This window comes from Ambystoma mexicanum, chromosome 7p, assembly GCF_040938575.1.
Source record: "Ambystoma mexicanum isolate Mex_15411 chromosome 7p, UKY_AmexF1_1, whole genome shotgun sequence".
In the NCBI taxonomy this organism is placed as follows: Eukaryota; Metazoa; Chordata; class Amphibia; order Caudata; family Ambystomatidae; genus Ambystoma; species Ambystoma mexicanum.
Genome location: NC_090939.1, coordinates 816,751,266 through 816,771,617, shown reverse-complemented (window position 1 = coordinate 816,771,617; position 20,352 = coordinate 816,751,266). Strand labels below are relative to the sequence as shown.

Below are 20,352 nucleotides of genomic sequence, written 5' to 3'. Positions count from 1 at the left end.
CCCTGGTTCCCATCTGCGCTGGCTGAGGAATGTCTTATCAGTACCTTCCCAGAGAAAAGGAAGATTAGCTTGGAGCCAGGGCTACCGTTAGTGAGGCTGAATATTCTAAGGGAAGCAGGGATGTATTAACCCCATCTGCAAGCTCTAAAAGGCATGCACTCATAGCTTAGTGTTTATAGCGCTTAAGACTGGCTATCTAAGCGCTATATAGGTGCCATGATGTTCCAAACACTCCAAAAATACCTATTAGCTACATAGCTGGGGCCCTCTCCCTGCCTGTCTATCAACAATGCATAATGTGACCTATTTCATACTAGGCCTGCATATTCCTTGTAGCTCACTACTGCATAATGGAAGTGCTACAACAGACTACTGTCAGCATTTTTAGCACATACTTTGAATACACTATTGGCTTTCAGCGGCTAATGCTGTCATCTAAAGCCCTGATTGGCAAGGTTGCAATTTCGTGTATCACTACATTCCACCCCTATTCAACGTTTGTGCGACAAATGCTGACTAATACCTATCAATATAGTATTTAGTGCAGTGATAAAGACCTTGGGGCTTTGCAAGAGGTTTAAGCAAACTATCTTCTAGCGGTTAGTTAGCGTGGCATGCAAGGTAAAACACTACCTAAACAAAAATGTACACAAAGTGAACAGTGACATATACCCTTGCCAAAACCTGGCCTACACAAAGTGAACATGGACATTTACTCTAGCCAAAACCTGGCCTACACAAAAATACCTACACCAAGTGAACATGGACATTTACTCTAGCCAAAACATGGCCTACACAAAAATACCTAAATCAATTTTGTATAACTGATTGTCAGTTAAAAAGCAGCATGCAGTTAAAATGTCAAGGCAATCCAGTGTAGTCTAATCTACAATGCACTATTGCATTTATGTATGGTTACCAATTCTAAAACCTGGCAGCCTTTCACTCTAAGGGCCTACCTCCCCCTGATCCCAGGGCATTCAAGCGTGACTATGGGCTGTGTGACTAGACACTTCCCCCAGGTAGGTGGAACCCAACCAGAAACCATCTAATTTCGTGAACAAGGTGAACCCATGGGCACCAGGTTGTCTAAATAAAAACAATTCTACTAATTTACATCAAAGCATGGCATGTGTTATTCATGCAATCAAAAAGCAAGCAATTCAATCCATATGTATGCTGGTAACTGTAGCTCTGCGTGCCAGTGTGTGGAGGATGGTCGCCCCCACCCAGTAAAAAGCCAACACCTGCTGATCAAACAATGTTTGCCATACAATGCATCGTGTGTATATAGCAGTCTTGTTGACCTGCCCTATGGCAGAAAAAATGTCTTCATACCTAAAATTCTGCCATCTTCAGTGGTTGTCAATACTTGTAGCAGTGTTGGGCGTATCAATGGGCCCCACCAGGCCAGAAGTTCTATAGCAGAGCTGGCATCAGAACCCATAGTGGCTAGCTTATTGTGCACAGTTTCTATGTCACAAGCATATAAAGCTCCTGCAATTAATTAATCTAGCTCCCTAGCTACGCACACTCTGGTGATGGGCCATAGAAATGGACTCCATTTGTAGCAGCTTGGTAGTACTAAGGAAACATTGCCTCATGATAAACCTATGTCTAAGTGTATCACTGTAATTATGGAGGTGTGCATTACCAGCCTGCAATTGTGACTTGGAGAATACTCTTCTTCAAGTGGGATATCTACCATATACAATATTAACTTTAGCCACAAACACCATACTACTATCCGGCAGTGGCTGTTTCATCACACCATGGAAAAAATTCATTTAGTCAAGTTATAGTCCATAAAATCTTGGCGAGAACACTCGCTGCAGTTCTTGGTCAGAAAAACATCACATTAGACAAATTAAACAAATGGTATCCATTCAGTGACAAAAGATGCCCGACAATGTGCCAGGCCAGTACACTAGCAATTCCATGTGGATACTCATTTGTAGCGCTTTTCCAAAGAATTATTCCAAATGTCTACAATCAAAAGGTGACTCTTTGCATTAGTGTGCTGGAGACAGCTGTCCCCACAAAAACATGAAACTGGTTGGTTTAACAAAAACCGTGTCACACTCTGTGTCATAAAATCAAACATCAAGTCAGTCATGGTTTCATTTACCTGCCTTAAGCTGGCTGTAAAAGTATCCAGTGTTTCAAAGATTACCATTTCAAATTATAGCTCATACACTTGGCAGCATTACTTCAATTAAGAATCTTAACCTACGCACAGGTGACTTTGATGTGCGCACTCATCTTATCTCAAAATAAATTACACTCCTGCTTGCATAATTCTGCTGCCCCAACAATTCATAAATCATTTTCCTGCCTACGTGCAATGTAGAGTATATATTTTTTTTTTCAAAAACAAAACATCTCTGGTTAAAGCAATTCAGTTGGAAGAGTAAAACCATTTCGTTTTTTCAGATTCATCTCAACAGTGCATTTAAAAACCATGTTTCAATGTGTTAGCATTCAATTGCTGTGTCACACAGCTGTTTGTGGTGCCTGATGTTACAGTCCACAATTCATTGTCCATAGTCCTTTAAACAAGAAAGGGCAAAACATGTCAATTAAGTTATTTCCAGCAACTGAGTCATTTGAATGTGTAGCATCAAATACTTGGTAATTAGCCAAGTCTGCATCGTGCCAGTTCAGCAAGAGTTATTACTCTGTTGGACACTTCTCACAGGTTGCAGCATTGAGTGCGGTGCAGGGCACGTTTAAAGTTGAAATAGCATGTCGCAGTGGCTCGCTTTCTCTGAGAATGCGTCTGACCCTTCTTTGATCAGTGTCACCCACAAACTGCATATGAACTTTCTGATATTGTGAAATGCCTGGTCTTTTTTGCCTAGGCAAAAATACAAACAAAAATGTTAGGATTTCATCAAAAGTTCAATATCATTATTCTTCATGTTAGGATGTCATCAAAACTTCAATATCAGCGTTATCCACCCCTTCCCATAATACCACCCCCATCTTCAAAAAGTCTCATCAGGTAACTACACACTTTATCATTGCTACTGCAATTATTTATCACCCTGCTGCATGTTTCTGGGGGCTTATTTACACTCAACCATACGGGGTGTAACTGCCTAATCACAAACTCATTTGTGCAATGCAATCATAGCTGGTCAATGGTACCTCAGACTGATCTGTGCTTTTACAAAGCCATATAGTAAGTACCCAGGTCGCACAATGCTTTTCTTTTTCACCAAAGCGATCACAAATGCCAGGCGCCAACTTTCTTCCAGTGTCTCATGATCTTGATTTAGTTTGCCCTGCTGGCATCACTCCATTTTTCAAAGGTAAAGTCTTTCAGTCCAATACCGCTTACAGTTGCACAAGCAGCTGTTTATTTTTTTTTCTTACAGGCAGTGTCTTTTCAAGCCTCTGGTTTTTTCACTTGTCATTTTTTCAAAGGGTGTTTGCTGTTTCTTGAACCACCCCTTTGAGTGCGATAGTCTAAGTCAGTTTCTTTTGTTGCTTCAACAAATCATTCATTCTTGCACTAAGCCGTGTGGCTTCTGGATCATGGCTAATGTGCAGTGTTCATGTTGTACTTCAAAGCCCCGCTCTGCATGTTGTCTCTTGCAAAACGGCTAAGCACTTTTGTCAGTTTTGCTTCCATCTGGAATGCCATAATGTCTCTGTCAGTTACTCCATCCCCTGGCAATGTAGCTTGCAGTTTGCCAGATGTGTATTTTCTCTTCTCAAAGCGCCTAGAGGTTTCTTCTCCAGTGCACAGCGCTTTACTTCAGTTCACATCACATGGAGCATTGGAATGCAGCTTGCACAGCAATAGCGTTTCACTTCACATCACATCACATGGGAATGCGGTTTGCACAGTAATGTCTGTTGGAATGGGCAGCTGTCTTTTCTTGGCCCATTCACAGATGCATAGGTAAATGTTCAGATGTGATGTGCCCGTCTGCCATCCTGCATGAAGCCTTTGTTTCCCTACCACAGTTTCACTGGGCAAATTCTTTACTTCTGAACAGCTCTCTGTTTTTTGCACCTCCTTCCTCAGGAATGCAGGCATTGTTTATCTTTCGTGTGCACCTGGCAGCGCCATGAGCACGCAGCTTATCTCTTTTGCCTATAACTCTTATACTGTGGCGGCTTCAATGGGAAGCACTCGTTCAAGACAGTTCATCCAGATTAACTCTTTCTTGTACTGTTTCTGCTTTTGTTTGCCTTCACGCACCTCGCCCAAAACAGCTTCAAGGCACAAGCTCTGCACACACAGCAAGACTCTTGTTTTCAAAAGCGGCACTTTTCTTGTCATCAGATTCTACTCCATGTAATTTTGCAAAATGTCAAAGCGTCTTTTTTTTTTGTAATGTGCGATCTTTCAAGAGAACTCACAACCCATTAAATCTTTGTGCTATTTTATCACACACAGATGTCAATTCTGTTGTACCATTGCCAAACTATAACCACTCATTTCAGTGCATTTAAAAAAATAAAAAAAAAATGCCATATTTAGTGCAGCTCCCTGCACGTTTTCCTGCAAGAGCAACCCACACTCTATTGCTTGTGGGCTGTTTAATGTGTCAACAACATTTTTTCATCATGTATCACAGTCAACAGGTTACTATTTCCAAATCATACATCACTTATAAGGCAACAGCACAAATCCATGGCATAGCATGGGATCAAAAATACTCCAGGGGCAATTTAGAAAAATATAAATTGTGTTTTCCCCCAAACCACTGCAAACTGATTCAGCAAATTCAAATCAATACACAAAAATCGAAAATCCAAATAACATTCACTCACTTTCTTTTTAAGTGAGTCTCTCACCCAATATAAGCATGGCACAGCCTAAAATGCAATATAGTCATTTTAGTGTGTTTCCTTTAAAACAGAATTCGCCACCACCAGCACATGGAATTTTACAGTTGCCAAAAGAAAAACAAACCCTTTAGGCTCTCAGCACAGATGTTACTCATTCCCCTAAGCATGGCTCCTCATTATTCAGGAATGCCAACATTCAAAAGCATACATCAAAAAGCGAACCTTCGCCTCCGAACATTACAGCCCCCACTCGCTAGCACACTGGGGCTGAGTCAATGGTTAAATCACTATTCATAATTTGCATGTCAAATTCTTGCAATTATTTTTTTCCTGCCCTCATGACAGAATAGAGATGAGAACTCCGTCTCACTATGCATTCCAAATTACAACTTTAAACTGGGGAAACCGCATGATAAAATTCTTTTCTAATTGAGCATACATCTGTCTTGACCATTCATCGGAGTGCTTTAAACAAAGCCATTTCCCGCTCGTTTATCGCCTTGTACTCCCTGGCACCAATCCCATGCAATAAGTCAGTCACGACTGATTTACTGAAGGGAGTCTTAACCACACAAGCTATCGGCCACGGCAAGCCGACACAACATTGCTGCCTTTTGAAGTCTCAGAGCTGCAGTGAGACCATCAAGGAAATGCGACAGCCTGCTCCCCACTCTACACTGTGTTCTCTCACACACTTTGTCATGTCATAGCATGGCACTGCTCTTCACAAATCCCACAAAGCTGCCACCAAATGTCTTGATATGGGCAAAATCTTCCTCGGGGCCAGCCCTTTGAGAGCAAAAATACCCAATTCAGCCCAAAATACAGGTTCTATTGTGCTGAGCAGTGATCTCATGCTAGTGACAAATGACACCCTCAAAGTTTTAGCATATTTATTCTAAGCAGTGAATTTCATATACATTTGGGATTCAAGTTAAAGAATATTACAAAGCATAAACTTAGAACAATGCAAAATATAGTGAAACATGGAACTTAGATAAACATAGAGAAACATAGAGAAATATAGAGAAACATAGAGAAACACAGTCTTACGTCCCTTTAATCAGCACTGGGAGACCTGGGCTTTTCATAGAAAAACAATGCTGGAGGACACCGTGAGAGCCAATTCCGGGCACTTGACTGTACACGAATCAAGTCCACAGGACGATCTCCCCCCGAGTCATGTGTGCATGGATATTTTATAATCTCTTGCTGTCAGTCACCATGACGCATAGTTCCAGAACTTTCCCTGTGCAACTGGCTCATGGAAAAAACCCAACTCTCTCTGAGAGGCTCCCTGCTCGCTCCTACCCCTCCCTGGTTCCCATCTGCGCTGGCTGAGGAATGTCTTATCAGTACCTTCCCAGAGAAAAGGAAGATTAGCTTGGAGCCAGGGCTACCGTTAGTGAGGCTGAATATTCTAAGGGAAGCAGGGATGTATTAACCCCATCTGCAAGCTCTAAAAGGCATGCACTCATAGCTTAGTGTTTATAGCGCTTAAGACTGGCTATCTAAGCGCTATATAGGTGCCATGATGTTCCAAACACTCCAAAAATACCTATTAGCTACATAGCTGGGGCCCTCTCCCTGCCTGTCTATCAACAATGCATAATGTGACCTATTTCATACTAGGCCTGCATATTCCTTGTAGCTCACTACTGCATAATGGAAGTGCTACAACAGACTACTGTCAGCATTTTTAGCACATACTTTGAATACACTATTGGCTTTCAGCGGCTAATGCTGTCATCTAAAGCCCTGATTGGCAAGGTTGCAATTTCGTGTATCACTACAGGGTCCATGTCTGGATTACCCATGTAATTTAGGATGAGACCCAAAGTTACTTAAATTATGCAAAAAAACAAGGGGGGTCCTGGGAATCCATCTGCCAGTAATTAGTCCCGGTCACGAGAGCCTTACCCAGATTCTTTAGCTCACTATCTTTCACAGAGGAGATATATCCAAAACATATAAGTCTTTGTCCTGCCCTCGGGCAGTCCAGCACCGAAATGCTAGGCACTTCTCCTCTGAACAAGAGTACCAACAGCAACCTCAGACACGTGTTTCGGTCTGGTTGGACTTCATCAGTAGCAGCCTTGAAAACGTATCATTAAATGGGGTCAGGGTGGTGTGGGGGTTTCACAGCATAGTACCTCTGTTCATGTGTTCCCCCTTCATAAATAAGCTGTGGTGGCCACCTTGAAAAGTATACAACTTTCACTCATAATCAAAGCAACTAGAACCTCAGAGCAAAGTAACTAATATATGCATCCTAAAAATAAAACCCACTTCTACAAAAGTAGTTTGTTGCAACTTCCTTATTGGTGACATATATTATAATCAAAATCTAGCATAATTTATAAAGCTGGTACAAACTGACATATGATAACAGTATAGTTATAATTGATTTACATATAGATTAAATGTGAATATTGATTTGATTCCGGAACCCAAAATCCTGAATCTGTAGAACTGTGGTGTTTGTATTTTTACACTTGCGGTTTCCTTTTGTATTGTAATGTTAGGAATTTGGTCTGTTCTGTATGTTGGGTGATAACTCTGTGTGGAGATCTCTTTTTATGTACAAGCTTTATGAATTATGCTAGATGTTCATTATTATTAAAATGTATGTCACCAAGAAGCAAGTTTCAACAAACTATTATTGTAGAACTGTGTTTTAATATTAGGATGATTATATTAATTTGCTCTGCGGTTCTTATTGCTTTGATTATTGATTCAGAATTAATCATGTGTCCCTCAGATAAATTATTATTGAGCATGTCACAATTTACTTTTGTTTGTGTTAAAACGTGCACTCCTATCACAGAAGACCACCTAGGTAACTTGTGTAAAACTTCAGGTTTCTCAATGAAAATGCCCATTTCAAAATGAAAGAGGCACTCTGCTAAGCCACCATGTGTATAGTGGACTCTGGCAGTACTCTCCTAATTTGGCTTTATGGAATCTAGTACTGCTACGTAAATGGGCATAGAAGTATCTGCCTCTGCTACTTGCCAATCCTCGACATTGGTGTGAGTACATGGCATTGGTTGGCAATTATTTTAAGATTTGGGATGCGGATTACAAAATCCTTGAATGCTGGGAGGGATTTGGCTTTTTGTAGGAATACCTAGTATATGAGGCGAATACCACGCATATAATGGCAGTACATGTTGTGGCTTGCAGAATGTGGAATGCAAGTGAATAGAACTGGAATGGGGATGGAAGGGAAAGGAGAGATGAGCAGGCAGTTTATATGGAGCAATAAAGAAGTATAGATGCAGAAACTGTCTCAGGGTATCATTTAAGGTAACCAAATGTGTGGTGGAGGTACATAACCGTACATTACAAATGAGTTTCATCTCTGCAGTGTCATGTCTTTGCAATATTGTAATTGCACTGGTGTACATTTGCTTTGATGCTATCAACCTGGCAGGGGAACAACAACGGTGTGACTTGTATCAGAACAGATGCAACAGTGTAGTTCTTCCGTGAGGCCGCTGTTAGGGTGATTTATCATTTTTATGCTTCATCCCCTCTTCTAGTGAGACCCCTTGCACTATTCTGCTGGACATCTGGACCTTTTTCTTTAAATCCTGAATGTGTGGGGTCTTTTCCTTTATGGGCTCTGTCTTTTGGAACTCTGTTCTGTGTTTTACCTTTACTATGGCGTCTACTTTCCTCCATATCTCTTTTACGGCATCTCCTTTTGAGATTCTATATTTATCCTCGAGTAACTACAGTTTTTAAGGATAAAGGGATACTTTGCATCCCTCCTAAAACTTTCTATTCTGAGAGATTGGCACACACCACTTTACGTGGAATGCTGAAGGGTTAGCTAGTACCCCCCTTCTCTCTGCTTCCGTTGACTTTTTAGTGACATAGACAACGCTCTAGTTACGGCTGGCGGCAGTGAATGTGTTCTACCGACTATTGTGCTATTTTGTAATGCAAACTGTATTCACAGTCCCGGTCGTGCACAACAGGGGCATCTAAGTACTAACTTGGGGGCTTCTTTCGTTTTTTGACATTTCTAGTGTGGTTGTTCTTTGTTAGCCCTTCTTCTACACTTCTGGCCAATTGCAAAACTGTCCAGTGACCACTGCTCTCCTGACCCTGTTTATTATGCGACAGAGGAACTCCAAAGAGGACGACTCCTTCCCTTTTGGCTAGTGGGACCAACCAGCCTTGGGACGAACTGCAATCTGAGCGATCTCCTGAGGTGCTGTGGCGTTTCAGAGCTGCATACCGCAAATACTAGAAGACCTCTGACCCAATAGTAGTGCATAATCTTGCCAAGGCGGAATCTGTCGACGTCTTTGCTGAGCTTTAGGTGAACCTCCAGAGACACAATCCGACTCATCCAAGTCCCATCACCAGAGTTCAGGACTCGATTGACCAGAGAATCCTGTCCTTTGTTGGTGCTGCAGAAAAGGCGTCAAAACCACAGACTGACCAGAGAAGCTGATGAAATCCGTGACAGAGGTCCTCCCTCAAGAATGCTGCTGAGAGATCTCATCCATTGTCCTGCCTTTCGTCACCATACCAAGGAATCCATAGGCCAGGTCCAGCGCTTCCACCTCAAGGAGAATCCAGCCACAAACATGTCTTAAGTTACTGTGGGGAGAAAAGGTATTGCTTACCTTGATCCAAGAAGTTGATCCAGAGCATTGGAGTGCATGTAGAGGTGTCCACTCTTACCTCTGACCCAAGCCGCTGCTTGTGTCCCTTTTGCAAGTCCTTTAACAGGGTCTCCGTCGTTATTCTTCTAGTATCCTTACCTACAGACTGAAAGTATCCACGGGAACGTTTGCTGTTCTGCTGCTTCATAAGACTTTGAGCCCTCTCTGAACTACCCTTTAGCTAGTGTTGCGAATTGTACTTTAAAAGCCTTAGTGTGTGAAGAAACTGCCTCTTGAATCTTAAGCTCTGCGACTGTTTGACTAACCAACTGTTTTTCTTGCAAAAAGACTTTGGGCCTCATAAGGAGTTGGGCAGTATCCCAGCAGTAAATCCACCGGAATACCGCCCAAATGAATTACCGTTAACGCCACTTGATCGGGCAGAATTTCTGCTGGATTACAAGTGGTGGTAGCGGTATAATTCCCCATTTAATTTGAGTCCATTGTACTTAATGGGGTTTTTTCTGGTGGAATTATCGCAGAGATTCTGCTGATTTTTTTCTGCTAATCCTCCACTCCATGTCCAAATTCGTAATTTGGCATAGTGGTAAAGTTACCACCAACTTTACCACTTACCGCCAAACTCGTTTTGAGGCCCTTTGTCTGATGTGGTTTTGCTAACTAAATTGCTAACTAAATAAAATTACCAAATATCTTTGTGTGTGCGCGCGTGCGCGTTATTACCGATAATTTGGTAGAACTGTCATTAGTGTCAAAAGCTGTAACAATTGTAACTACAAGCAACTACAAACTAAGCAGTGGCCTTTGAAAAGTATCTTCAAGTAATCATGTGTGCTTTGGTTTAATGTGCTAAGTATTTTAAAACATCTCTTGTGTAAAATATAATACATTATTTTATATACATGTATTGTGTAAGTGTTTCTTTGAATTGCATTACTAACTGGGTTCAGTGTACTTACTTACAGCTCACATCTTCCTCTTAAAATGAGCCTGACTGCTCCGACACTCTACCAAGGTTCCATGAGTAGTACAGACTAATACTAATAGTTGGAGACCCATATACCATTGGGATCGTTTTATGAAGTCGTACCTCATGTGGACGTTAGGAAAACTCCCCTAACAGCTGCAAACCAGGACATAGAATCTCAGCAGCCAGAAATGGGGGTGGCCAGCAGGGCACCTCTAATGGACCAGAAGGTGTCACGTCAAATCACAGAGGGGGCAGGTGACTAAAAGGAAGATGGCGAGGGGTACAGCAGGAGTTGGTGGGTGAGGTAGGTGAAGTCAGGCTGATATGCCTGGGGTGAAATGAGGACCTCCCCCTTTCAAGGCAAGACATGGACAACAAGATGCAGGGCTAAGGTAGGACCCACCCTCTAAAGTCAGGAAGACATTGACATCTAAACTGGATGAAGGGAGTCCCCCTTAAAAAGACAGTGCTACCGATGCAAAGGCCCCACCTGGGAACATGCATCAATTTAAAGGTTTATTTTCTTTTAGTGTTCTCACTCTTTGAAGGAATTCAGAATGTTTCTAAAATGTGTTTTCAAATTATTCTTCCAAAATGCACTAAACATACACCCCATTCCATTGCTAATAAATATATTGGTTCTAAAATAAATAATGTAAAAATAAATCCTTCAACATTATCAATAAGAAAATGTTCCTCACCCTAGCCTTGATTCACGTTGGACAATTTTGTGTCTTTACTCCATGGTGAGTTTAAGACAGTAATTTTGATTCTTGCATCAGGTGCTGGCATGTTGTATAAAAGAAAAGATGGCAATGAAAAAGTGAGAAGTGTTTCTATTGTCGATTTCTAAAGCTAATAAATTACGATAATCCCTACCAGAGATGCCGTGGTTGAGTGTGAGAGAATAAATTGTGAAATGTAGTTCATTTTCCAATATGTTTGTTTTTTGAGATGCTCTTGTTTTAATTTCCCACAGTATCCAGGTAGTGTGTGAAGTACTTTTGAAGCTTCCAATGAACATCTCTGTATGCAGTGTCATTAAGCCAATAGGCGGCGGTGCCAAACTGCGGGGTCCAATCAGAATACGCAGACTCAGTAAGTACACATCAGCCTTAATTCAATAATAAGTCATTGCTCCTTGGGAGGATGATTGTCAAATGTATAGGGCGAAGAATCGGGTTGTACAATCACTTCCAAGAGCCTAAACATAAATGCTATAAAATCACAAATATGACCTGCACCCATGCTCCAGGTATACTAGCTTTCATTTCCATGTTCATTTAGGCTAGGGAACCTGTCAATGGGAGTAGTAATAGATGGAGCAAGATGAAGGTCATGTTCTGCATTGACCGCATTAATGCTATATCTCCAATGTGTTTCATAACAGGCACAGAGAGCTGGGCTGAAGCCACTTGCCCAATCAAATTGAATTGCGGCCTTAAGCTGCCTCTGAAGCAGGTCACCTTCAAATGTCCAAAGGCTTTCCAAGAGGTCTGGCATAACATTTATAAACACTGCATTGTGGTAAAGTCATTTTAGGATCTTTTTCTGATGATTTCCTCAGCCTAGTAATTCTAGTAGTCTATTTTTGCTCACAACCCAGAAAGGTATTCTGGCCCTGTCAGCTGAGATTTCAATATATGCATTTCTTTGATGTTTCTAGTGTTTTATGATGCAACGTAGGTACACGTGTAGCTATAAAGTGTCCACAGCAAAAGGAAGGAGTGGGGGTGGGGGGATGGTTTGAAGAGAATTGGCAGGGAGGGTGAGAAGATAGGTAATGGGGCTGGGGAGAAAATCAAGGCTATGTTCCCAGCTAGACCAGCAGGCACATTGCTAGAACCAGGTAACATTTGAGTCATCATTGTTCACATATGGCATTTAATCATAGATACAAATTCCCAAATCCTCCTGGTCACCAGCCCAATTTGAGTATATACTGACCTTAAAGGGTGGGCGTTGAGGCATCATAGACTTTGGTGCACTTTAAGCGAGGAGGGGAACCCGTGAGAGTGTTGGTTGGGACTAGGCGTTATGTGCTGACTTACAGATCAGTGAACATTTCAGTTTGGACAAACAGAACAGGCCTAATGATATGGTGGGTGGTATTTGTGCCATAAATGTAATATGTACATGGGCAAGATTCCTTCATTACCGTGTGCACTACACACAGGATTTTAAAGGAAAAGTTTTGTTCAGTAATGAGCCAGTGTAGGGATTTTTTCACTGGGATGGTCTGCTCCTGGTTCCTGAGACAGAGACCCAGATGTGGTGTTTGGGTCCAGACTTTTTGACGCTACTTTATTGTACTCTTTGTAAGGCGTGAATCTATATTTTTGCGATAATCCACCTGGCTCAGCACTATGGACCTGATATTGAATGATCTTTCTGAGCATACTAAGGTGACAGTGGGTGTTTTTAGATACTCCACTGACCCATGTTGGAAGGAGAGTATGGTGTTAAAAACAATACCAGATTCCTTGCCTGCTCCACTGCAGTTGGTAGGTATCCAATGTGGCCTGGCCAGATGAGATGCACTGCTTGTGTTAGACTACCACAAACATTAGCCCATTCCTAAAGCGACTGGTTAACACTTCTTTTGACCGCAACATTATTCCAGATGCTGTCAAAGTTGTGTCCATCACCCCATCGTTTAAGAAAGTGGGTCTCGATCCCAAAGATGCTATAAATCTTGGGCCTATTACTAATGCCAATGTCCTTCTCAAAGTCCTAGATAAGGTGGCTACTGAACAATTTCAGGTCTTTCTGGAAACCTCATCTGTGCTGCATGATAAACAGTCAGGTTTCAGAGCCCACCTTAGCATGGAAACAGCACTGTTAGACCTGCAGACTAACATGCTTGAGTACTTGGATGAAGGGAAGTCTGGACTGTTAGTTCTCCTCGATTTATCTGTGGCTTTTTATCTGCTAGATCATAATCGCCTGCTATAATCCTTGACAAACCTAGCGAATTGTGCACCACAAGCCACCAGCTGGATGCAATCTTTTCTGTCTGGTAGAAAATCATCTGTGCGTTGGTAGAATGCCTTTTCCGCATCGTCCCTTATCCTTTGTGGTCTTCCACAGGGTGCCTGTATTTCACCTACCCTTTTCGAAATGTATATTAAGCCTCTTTGTAGCCTTTTGGAATCTCGGGATGTTTTCTTTAAAAATTAGGCTGATTTCCAGTTGGTCCTTGAAATCAGCGGTAACCACAAGGTTTACTCCATGAATCTTAACGCTATCTATGGGATCATTTAAAGGTGGATGTCAGAGAATTGGCTGTGTTTTAACAGAGCTAAAACAGAACGATCGCTCTTTGGAAGTGCCTAGTCTAGAGCAAAACTAGGGCCGGAGTATGTATCCTTTGGCATTAAGAATTGCAATATCTCGGTGATGGAGAAAGTCAAGACCTTGGGTGTCTTTCTGGATTCCTCACTTAGTGCGGGAGTCCAGGCTAACTATGTATACTGTAACTGCCAGTATCACTTGAATTTCATTTCTGAAGCGAATTGCTTGGCAGTGGCTTGTGCCATAGTTGTATCACGCCTTGATTATTACTGATTGGGGCAAGCAAAAACTCCCTACATCGTCTCCAGACCCTCCAAATGCTGCTGTACGCATTTTTAAAAGTGTCCCACGATGTGAGCTCACTACTGCGGCCAGGCAGTCATTGCTTTGGTTACGGATCCAAGATCGGATTCATTTCAAAATCACTGTGCTGGCCCATAAATGTCTGTATGCTAAGGCTCCAGTCTACCTTAAAACTGGCATCTCGTTACATGAGACAAAACGTATTTTGCATTCCACTAAAACAGCATTGGTTAACTCGCGCAAGGTCAAAAGGGCCAATGGACTTAGTAGGGCCTTTCCTTGCCTACCAGCGCAAAACGGGAACTCTCTGCCAAGTACCCTTTGCCTGGAAACTAACATGAACATTTTCGGAGATCTTTAAAAACCCTACTGTTCAGGTAGTTCCTGTTTAGGTATATGTTCATGCTCTTTGTGTTTAGGTTGTTTTCTGCTGAGTCCCATCTTGTATGGTTGTATATTTGTGTTTTTGTGCGCCCCAATGCCAGCGGGTTACCGGCGCGTTATAAAAATAAATAGATAAATAAGCACTCTTGAGGCCAGACTCAATCACGTTGGTATCTCTGTTCTATACACCATACATAAGACAATAAAACACCCTCACATGCTCCGACAAAAGCAAGGATAACCATAACAGGGCATGCATCCTTTATAAGAAACATAAGACATCACTCACACCCTCAAGCACAGGACTCAGCCGTTGTAGGGCAAATAAATATACTGATTTCATTTGTTTTTACTTATTGAGCATTTGTTAGGTGCCTATACAATAAAATGGTGTTTCCAGGCACCTCAAGACAAGTGGGGAAGGTACAGGCAAAAGAAAAACAGTAAATATACATTTGTGGTCTTACTGGGCCTACAAATGCAAGGAGATAGGGCAGTGAGGGAGGGTGGGGGGACAGGGTATGGGCAAGTGTTGGTGAGAGCCCAGCCAGGAGGGAAGTGCTGAGGGGGCCACAGGATGATGCAGAGGGTCTTGAATTTGATACTTACGGCCACCGGGAGCCACTTGAGAGATCTTGGAGCTGGGGAGATGTGGTCTCTGGGCTTGAGGCCAAGGATAAGTCTTGAAGCCCTATTCTGTGGAAAGGTGAGGAAAGGGAGAATGCCTCTCAGAAGGTGAAGCTGGAAGTGGGCCTTCTTGGCAAGGTTCAAGAGATGAGGAGTGAAGGAGAGAGAGGAGTCGAAGATGACCCCAAGGTTTTTGGCCTCACAGGATGGTGAGGGTAGAGGGCCCAATGAAGGCAGCCAGAGGGTCAGAGGAAAACAGGGCGCAGGTGTCCCGATAAGAAGGATCTCTGTCTTCCTGGCATTAAGACAGGTCATTAGCCGCACACCATGCCTGGATAGCATACAGGCAATCTGAAATAAGGGAGGTGGACGAAGAGGTAGTAGAGAGAAGTTTAAAGGATAGCTGTGTCATCAGCTTAACACTGGAAATGAGGAGAGAAGGAAATCTGGTGAGCAAAAGGGGCGAGATAGATATTGAACAGCCATGGCAATAGGATAGAGTCCTGGGGGACGCCGCAGGTAGAGAGTGAAGTGGTAGAGAGGAAAGGACCCAGCTGCAACTGGGAGGGGTGGTTAGTGAGGAAAGAAGTCAGCCAATCCAGTGCCTGACCCATAATGCTGAGGGTATCAAGGAGCCGTTTTATGAGTATAGAATGTTTGACCATGTCAAAGGCAGAGAAGAAATTGAGGAGAATTAGAACAGCAGGAGAGTTGGAATCAAAATTTGCAAGCATGTCTTCATGGGTTTTCAGGAGAGCAGTTTCCGTGGTTCTAGATTCCCGAAATCCAGATTGATGGTCATGGAGGCAACCAGCGAGTTCAGTATGAAGGATCAGTTGGGGGAGGGCCCACTTCTCTTTACCCAGGAAGGGGGTGATGGAGATAGGATGATAGTTAGCTGTGCAGGAAGGGGTGCTTGAGGGAGAAGGGAAGGGCTTGTGGCGAAGGAGTAGTTACAGAAATCGGCAAGAGCCGGAGCAAGAGAGGAGATGTTGTCCATAAAGGTTCTAGAAGAACAGGTGAAGAGGGAAAATCGGAGCATACCTTCCCTACTGATGGACCCCACAACCGGAAGAAGCATCCACGACATGACAGCCGACCATATGAATTCACACCGATCGCCACTGCCCCCACCATGGGCACGCACTATGAAAGATACCCGGCCAGCCGACTCTACAACCCTGCGGTGGTGCGAACACTACCCAAGGTGAGCGAGGAGAGACAAGACCAAGCAGGAGACTACATGGACCGAATCGACTAAACACCGCAAAGCCATGCTACACGTCATTGGAGACATCATAACGACATAGTTCGGGACATCCACACACCAACCAACATGAAAAATATATGTATACAGTTCTATCAGATAGAGAACAGTAACATATACATACTGTCTGCACATTTATTATTTTGCCACTTAGGCCACTTCAGCACAGCAGAAACGCAAAATGCCAGAAAAGCTTGTGTACATGCTTGCAGATGCTACTCGCTATTAACCCTATGGAAGGACAGGAGCACTCCAGGGACCTGACCGACCATGCCTCATCTTAACCCTATGGACATTATGCAGATATACACATGCAGAGCCAAAGTAGGCCTTAGGAAAAATCCAACAAGCCAAGATCGTCTCACAGAAACTCCGAGTAGTAAGAATAAGCCATGGCAGGGACTCCAGCAGCCACGTCAACGATGTTGCAAACAGACATTCCACACACACCGAGCCAAGGTGATCCTGGCCACAGCAGAGGACAGTTTGTATAAAATATAAAACAAATCAAAGTAATTCAGCCTCACACATGGTGGCCGCACACGTGACTCGGCCGAAGCTGACGTGATGCCAAGACCTAGAAGACTGAGAAGACAAGGCAGCCATGACTGAGACAGCGTTTGCAACAATCGCAGCATCACAGCAACATTATACGCTGGGACTGGAGCTCTCTCATGGCAATAGTATAGACACCATTGTACTCACTGTCATAGTCACACTTTGCTGATGCACTGAATTCATGGCCAGGCGCCTTGCAGGCTGGGAAAAAAGTTTGTCCCAGGCTTTGGTGCGCAGCCAATCAGGATACTGGGGGCTAAGAGCAGGTGGTGGGACCTACCAATCAATCACCGGGTTTTCCAATGTAACACTTTCCAAGTAACAATTTTTAGGGATGATCCAGGCACACCGCATGACATAGCAGTATCCAATAATATTGCATCCTATATGTTCCCATACTGAATTTACCACTCAGGGATCCAATACTGGATGGTGATAGGTTTGGGGACGGGACCCACTGTGTGACACAGGTATCACTGTCACCTTCCTACAAAACTGGCCTGCGAGCCAGAATGTTTGTGATTTTGCCTGGAGTACTCCAAATAGATGATCCCCGTTTACTGTAATAAACGGCAGTACCACTTGCTCCTTGTGTGGACCTCGACTTCTTTGGGCAGGGAAGGAGTTGGGGCCTTCCGGTAACCGGAGGTCAGGGGGACGGCACGGCTCTGCCAGCCCCCGGAATAACCCTAACACAGGGGAGCACCTGTTTGAGACCTTCATAGAGTGGACAACTTTAGGGAACTCATCAGGTGCTACAGTCGAGAGGGAGGAGAGTGTGGGGTTAATGGAGGGGAGCCAAGAGAGGCAGGAGTGGGAATGGTGGAGAGTTTTTGATGTGAAATGGGAGGCCAAAGTGGTGCAGAGAGCCTGTGAAGAAAGGAGAGAGGTGGAGACTGCAGTTCCTTGCAGATTCTGACAAGTCCAGCCGTGTTAGTGGAACTAGAGATGTGGGCTTGGATGTGGGTCCTCTTCCTGGAGTGCACAGAAAACGATATCGTCTTTGGAGCAGGCAACAGTCCAGTTTGTCAGAGGGTGAACCCGAGGTCTGCCACTTCCATTCAGCATCTCTGCACTTGCGTTTCAGAGATGTTAGATCTGAATCATACCAAGCGTTGCACTTAGAGGCAGGTTTCAGGCAGATCTGCATGACAGGTGCAAGTATGTCGAGGTTGTTGGTGATGGAGAGCTGCAGGTTTGCAAAAAGAGAATCTGAGGGAGAGTCCGAAGCAGGGGGTGGGGGGTGAAAGTGGAAGCAAGAGCAGCAACTGACATTCACTTCATCGTTCGAATGACTGCAAAGGAGGCTAGCAGAGGGGGGGCGGCTCAGATAGAGGGCAGAGAGGCCCCAAGCGGGAGGAGTGGAGAGAGTGGTCAGACCAGGAGAGGTGGTGGTGACTGGGTTAGAGCTGGCTCCATAGATGAAGGCCTCCAGAGTGTGTTTGGCTCAGAGGGTCAGACCGGAAGGAAGACTAGTGAGAGAGCGGGAGTCAGAGGTCAAGGAACCGTTAAGTAGCTGATTCAGAGAGTTGAAGTGGATATTGAAGTCACCGAGGAGGAGGAGTTTGGAAGAAGAGGTCAAGAGGGTGGAGGCAAAGACAGTCCATGCAGATATGAAGAGAGAAATGGGGCTGGAAGGCCTGCAGATGGTAGCGAGGGTGAGAGAGAGAGCAGGAGAGACCCCAAGCCTACAGACGAGGCATTCAAAAGAGCAGTAGGCTTCAGTAGGTATGATGGAAGCAGGGACCCACACAAGGAAAATCAGGGCCACTCCTTGGCTGGTGGGGCCTGGGTTTGGAGAGGATTTTGGAGCCATCAGGAAGGAGACTGTCAAGAGCAGTGACAGAGCTGGCATTGAACAACCTCTCAGTAAGGGTGAGGGCATCAAGGTCTTAAAGAAGGAGACAGATGTCAGAGGCGTGTTTGACAAAAGAGCAGGTATTTAGAGTAGCTAAGTGAAGCTGATTACTGGAGCGACCATTGCAATCCACTCAGTCTCAGGCAAGCACCCTCCACATTGGAGACAGGATTTGATGCACTCTTTTATTGCATCACTACTATGCCTGCTCATTGGTCGAAAACATACAGGGTTTTTCCCAACCATGAACCATAGGAACATGACCTTCAAGGCCTTCCAATAAACACTCACCAGACAGGAGCAAGGTAACTGGAAGATTCTCAAGGTAACACCCAACAAACCTAAAAATGAAACCAAGGACTGCAGAGATCCAGCCCTACTCACCTTTTCAATCTAATCCCACCTTACACTGAATATACATATGCCCTTGTATACTGCATCCTAAAGCTTGTTAGCACTACTGCCACCACACTAACCACTGCAGGACCATAGACATCTGCATGACTCTTCAACACCTCTAACCTGTACCACACGTGCACTCCCATCTTCCAGACCAGACATTGGTACTAGAGTTCATAGCAAATCAATGTTGGGTTTGCTTCTCTGGGTAGCCTGAAACCTAAGAGTCACCTTTATAAACCACCTAGAAAGATTGCTGCAAAGAGGAATTTGGTACTTCTGTCGCACGCAGACGAAGACCTCAGGATTCACACTTGCCTCTTTCTTCACCCTTCTCTTCCTGAACCATGGATACAGAGGCCACCAGAATGGCCGATGTGGCACTATGTAGAGGTGTTGTAGGGCCACTGATATCAAAAGATATGTCAGCAGCATCTGACACCGCGGCTCACCCCATTCTATTGAGCAACTCTGCAGAGTAGGCATCCCCAAGATACAGCCCTGACGTGGTTGTCATCATTCTTATCAAACTGTTAAATGGTTTCAATTCTCACCGACGGCAATTAATTGTGGGGTTCCCCAAGGCTCTTCATTGAACCTGCTCCTATTTAATATCTATATGAATCAATCGGCTGACCAAAGTCTCATGTTCGATCTACAACTTTATATGTACACCAATGATACCCAAGTCCTACTTCGCCTATGAAACTCTCAGGATAAAGTTGCAGGATGATTTAGATTCTGTATGGAGCAAGTAAATATCTGTATGAATGCCAACAGTCTCAAACTGAATGCACCAAAAGACAGAAATCCTGCTTTACGGTAATCTTGCCAAGGAAGGAAATCTCGTCTGTTGTCAAGTAAGACCAGAGCCTTAGTCTTGCAGGTCTACGACTGACCTAAAATGTGCTTGCCTATTGTCTTTGGCCCTGCCCTTGTCCCTTTCAAAAAAGTCAGAAATCTGGGAGCAGAGTTTCACCCAGCACCATCAATGAGCCTTCAGATTAGCAAGGTGTCTAGCACCTGCTTATACCAGCTCTGTGCATCCAAGAGGTGTTTCTCTTTCTGTCAAAGTGCAACTGGGCAATGTGTTTATTTGCAGTTGACAATGTCTTTAATGCCAGCCACCCTGGATCAAAATAAAAACGATGTATAGGAACTTCAAATGTTTTTATTTTATTGTTCAAAGCGGGGACCTAGCTCGAGAGCAGCAGAGCGCTCTACATAATGTGGGAAGCCGGCA

General features: G+C 43.8%; 1 protein-coding gene across 14 annotated transcripts in view; it reads left to right on the top strand.

Moving 5' to 3' along the window:
* The window catches only part of ADGRG2 (adhesion G protein-coupled receptor G2), an 835,692-nt gene that overhangs the window by 462,365 nt on the left and 352,975 nt on the right, over positions 1-20,352 (top strand). For all 14 annotated transcript variants that reach the window (XM_069636971.1, XM_069636968.1, XM_069636965.1 and 11 more), the window contains one exon: positions 11,399-11,517. In XM_069636971.1, coding sequence (XP_069493072.1) covers positions 11,399-11,517 — 119 coding nt within the window. The remainder of the gene's footprint in view (positions 1-11,398; positions 11,518-20,352) is intronic.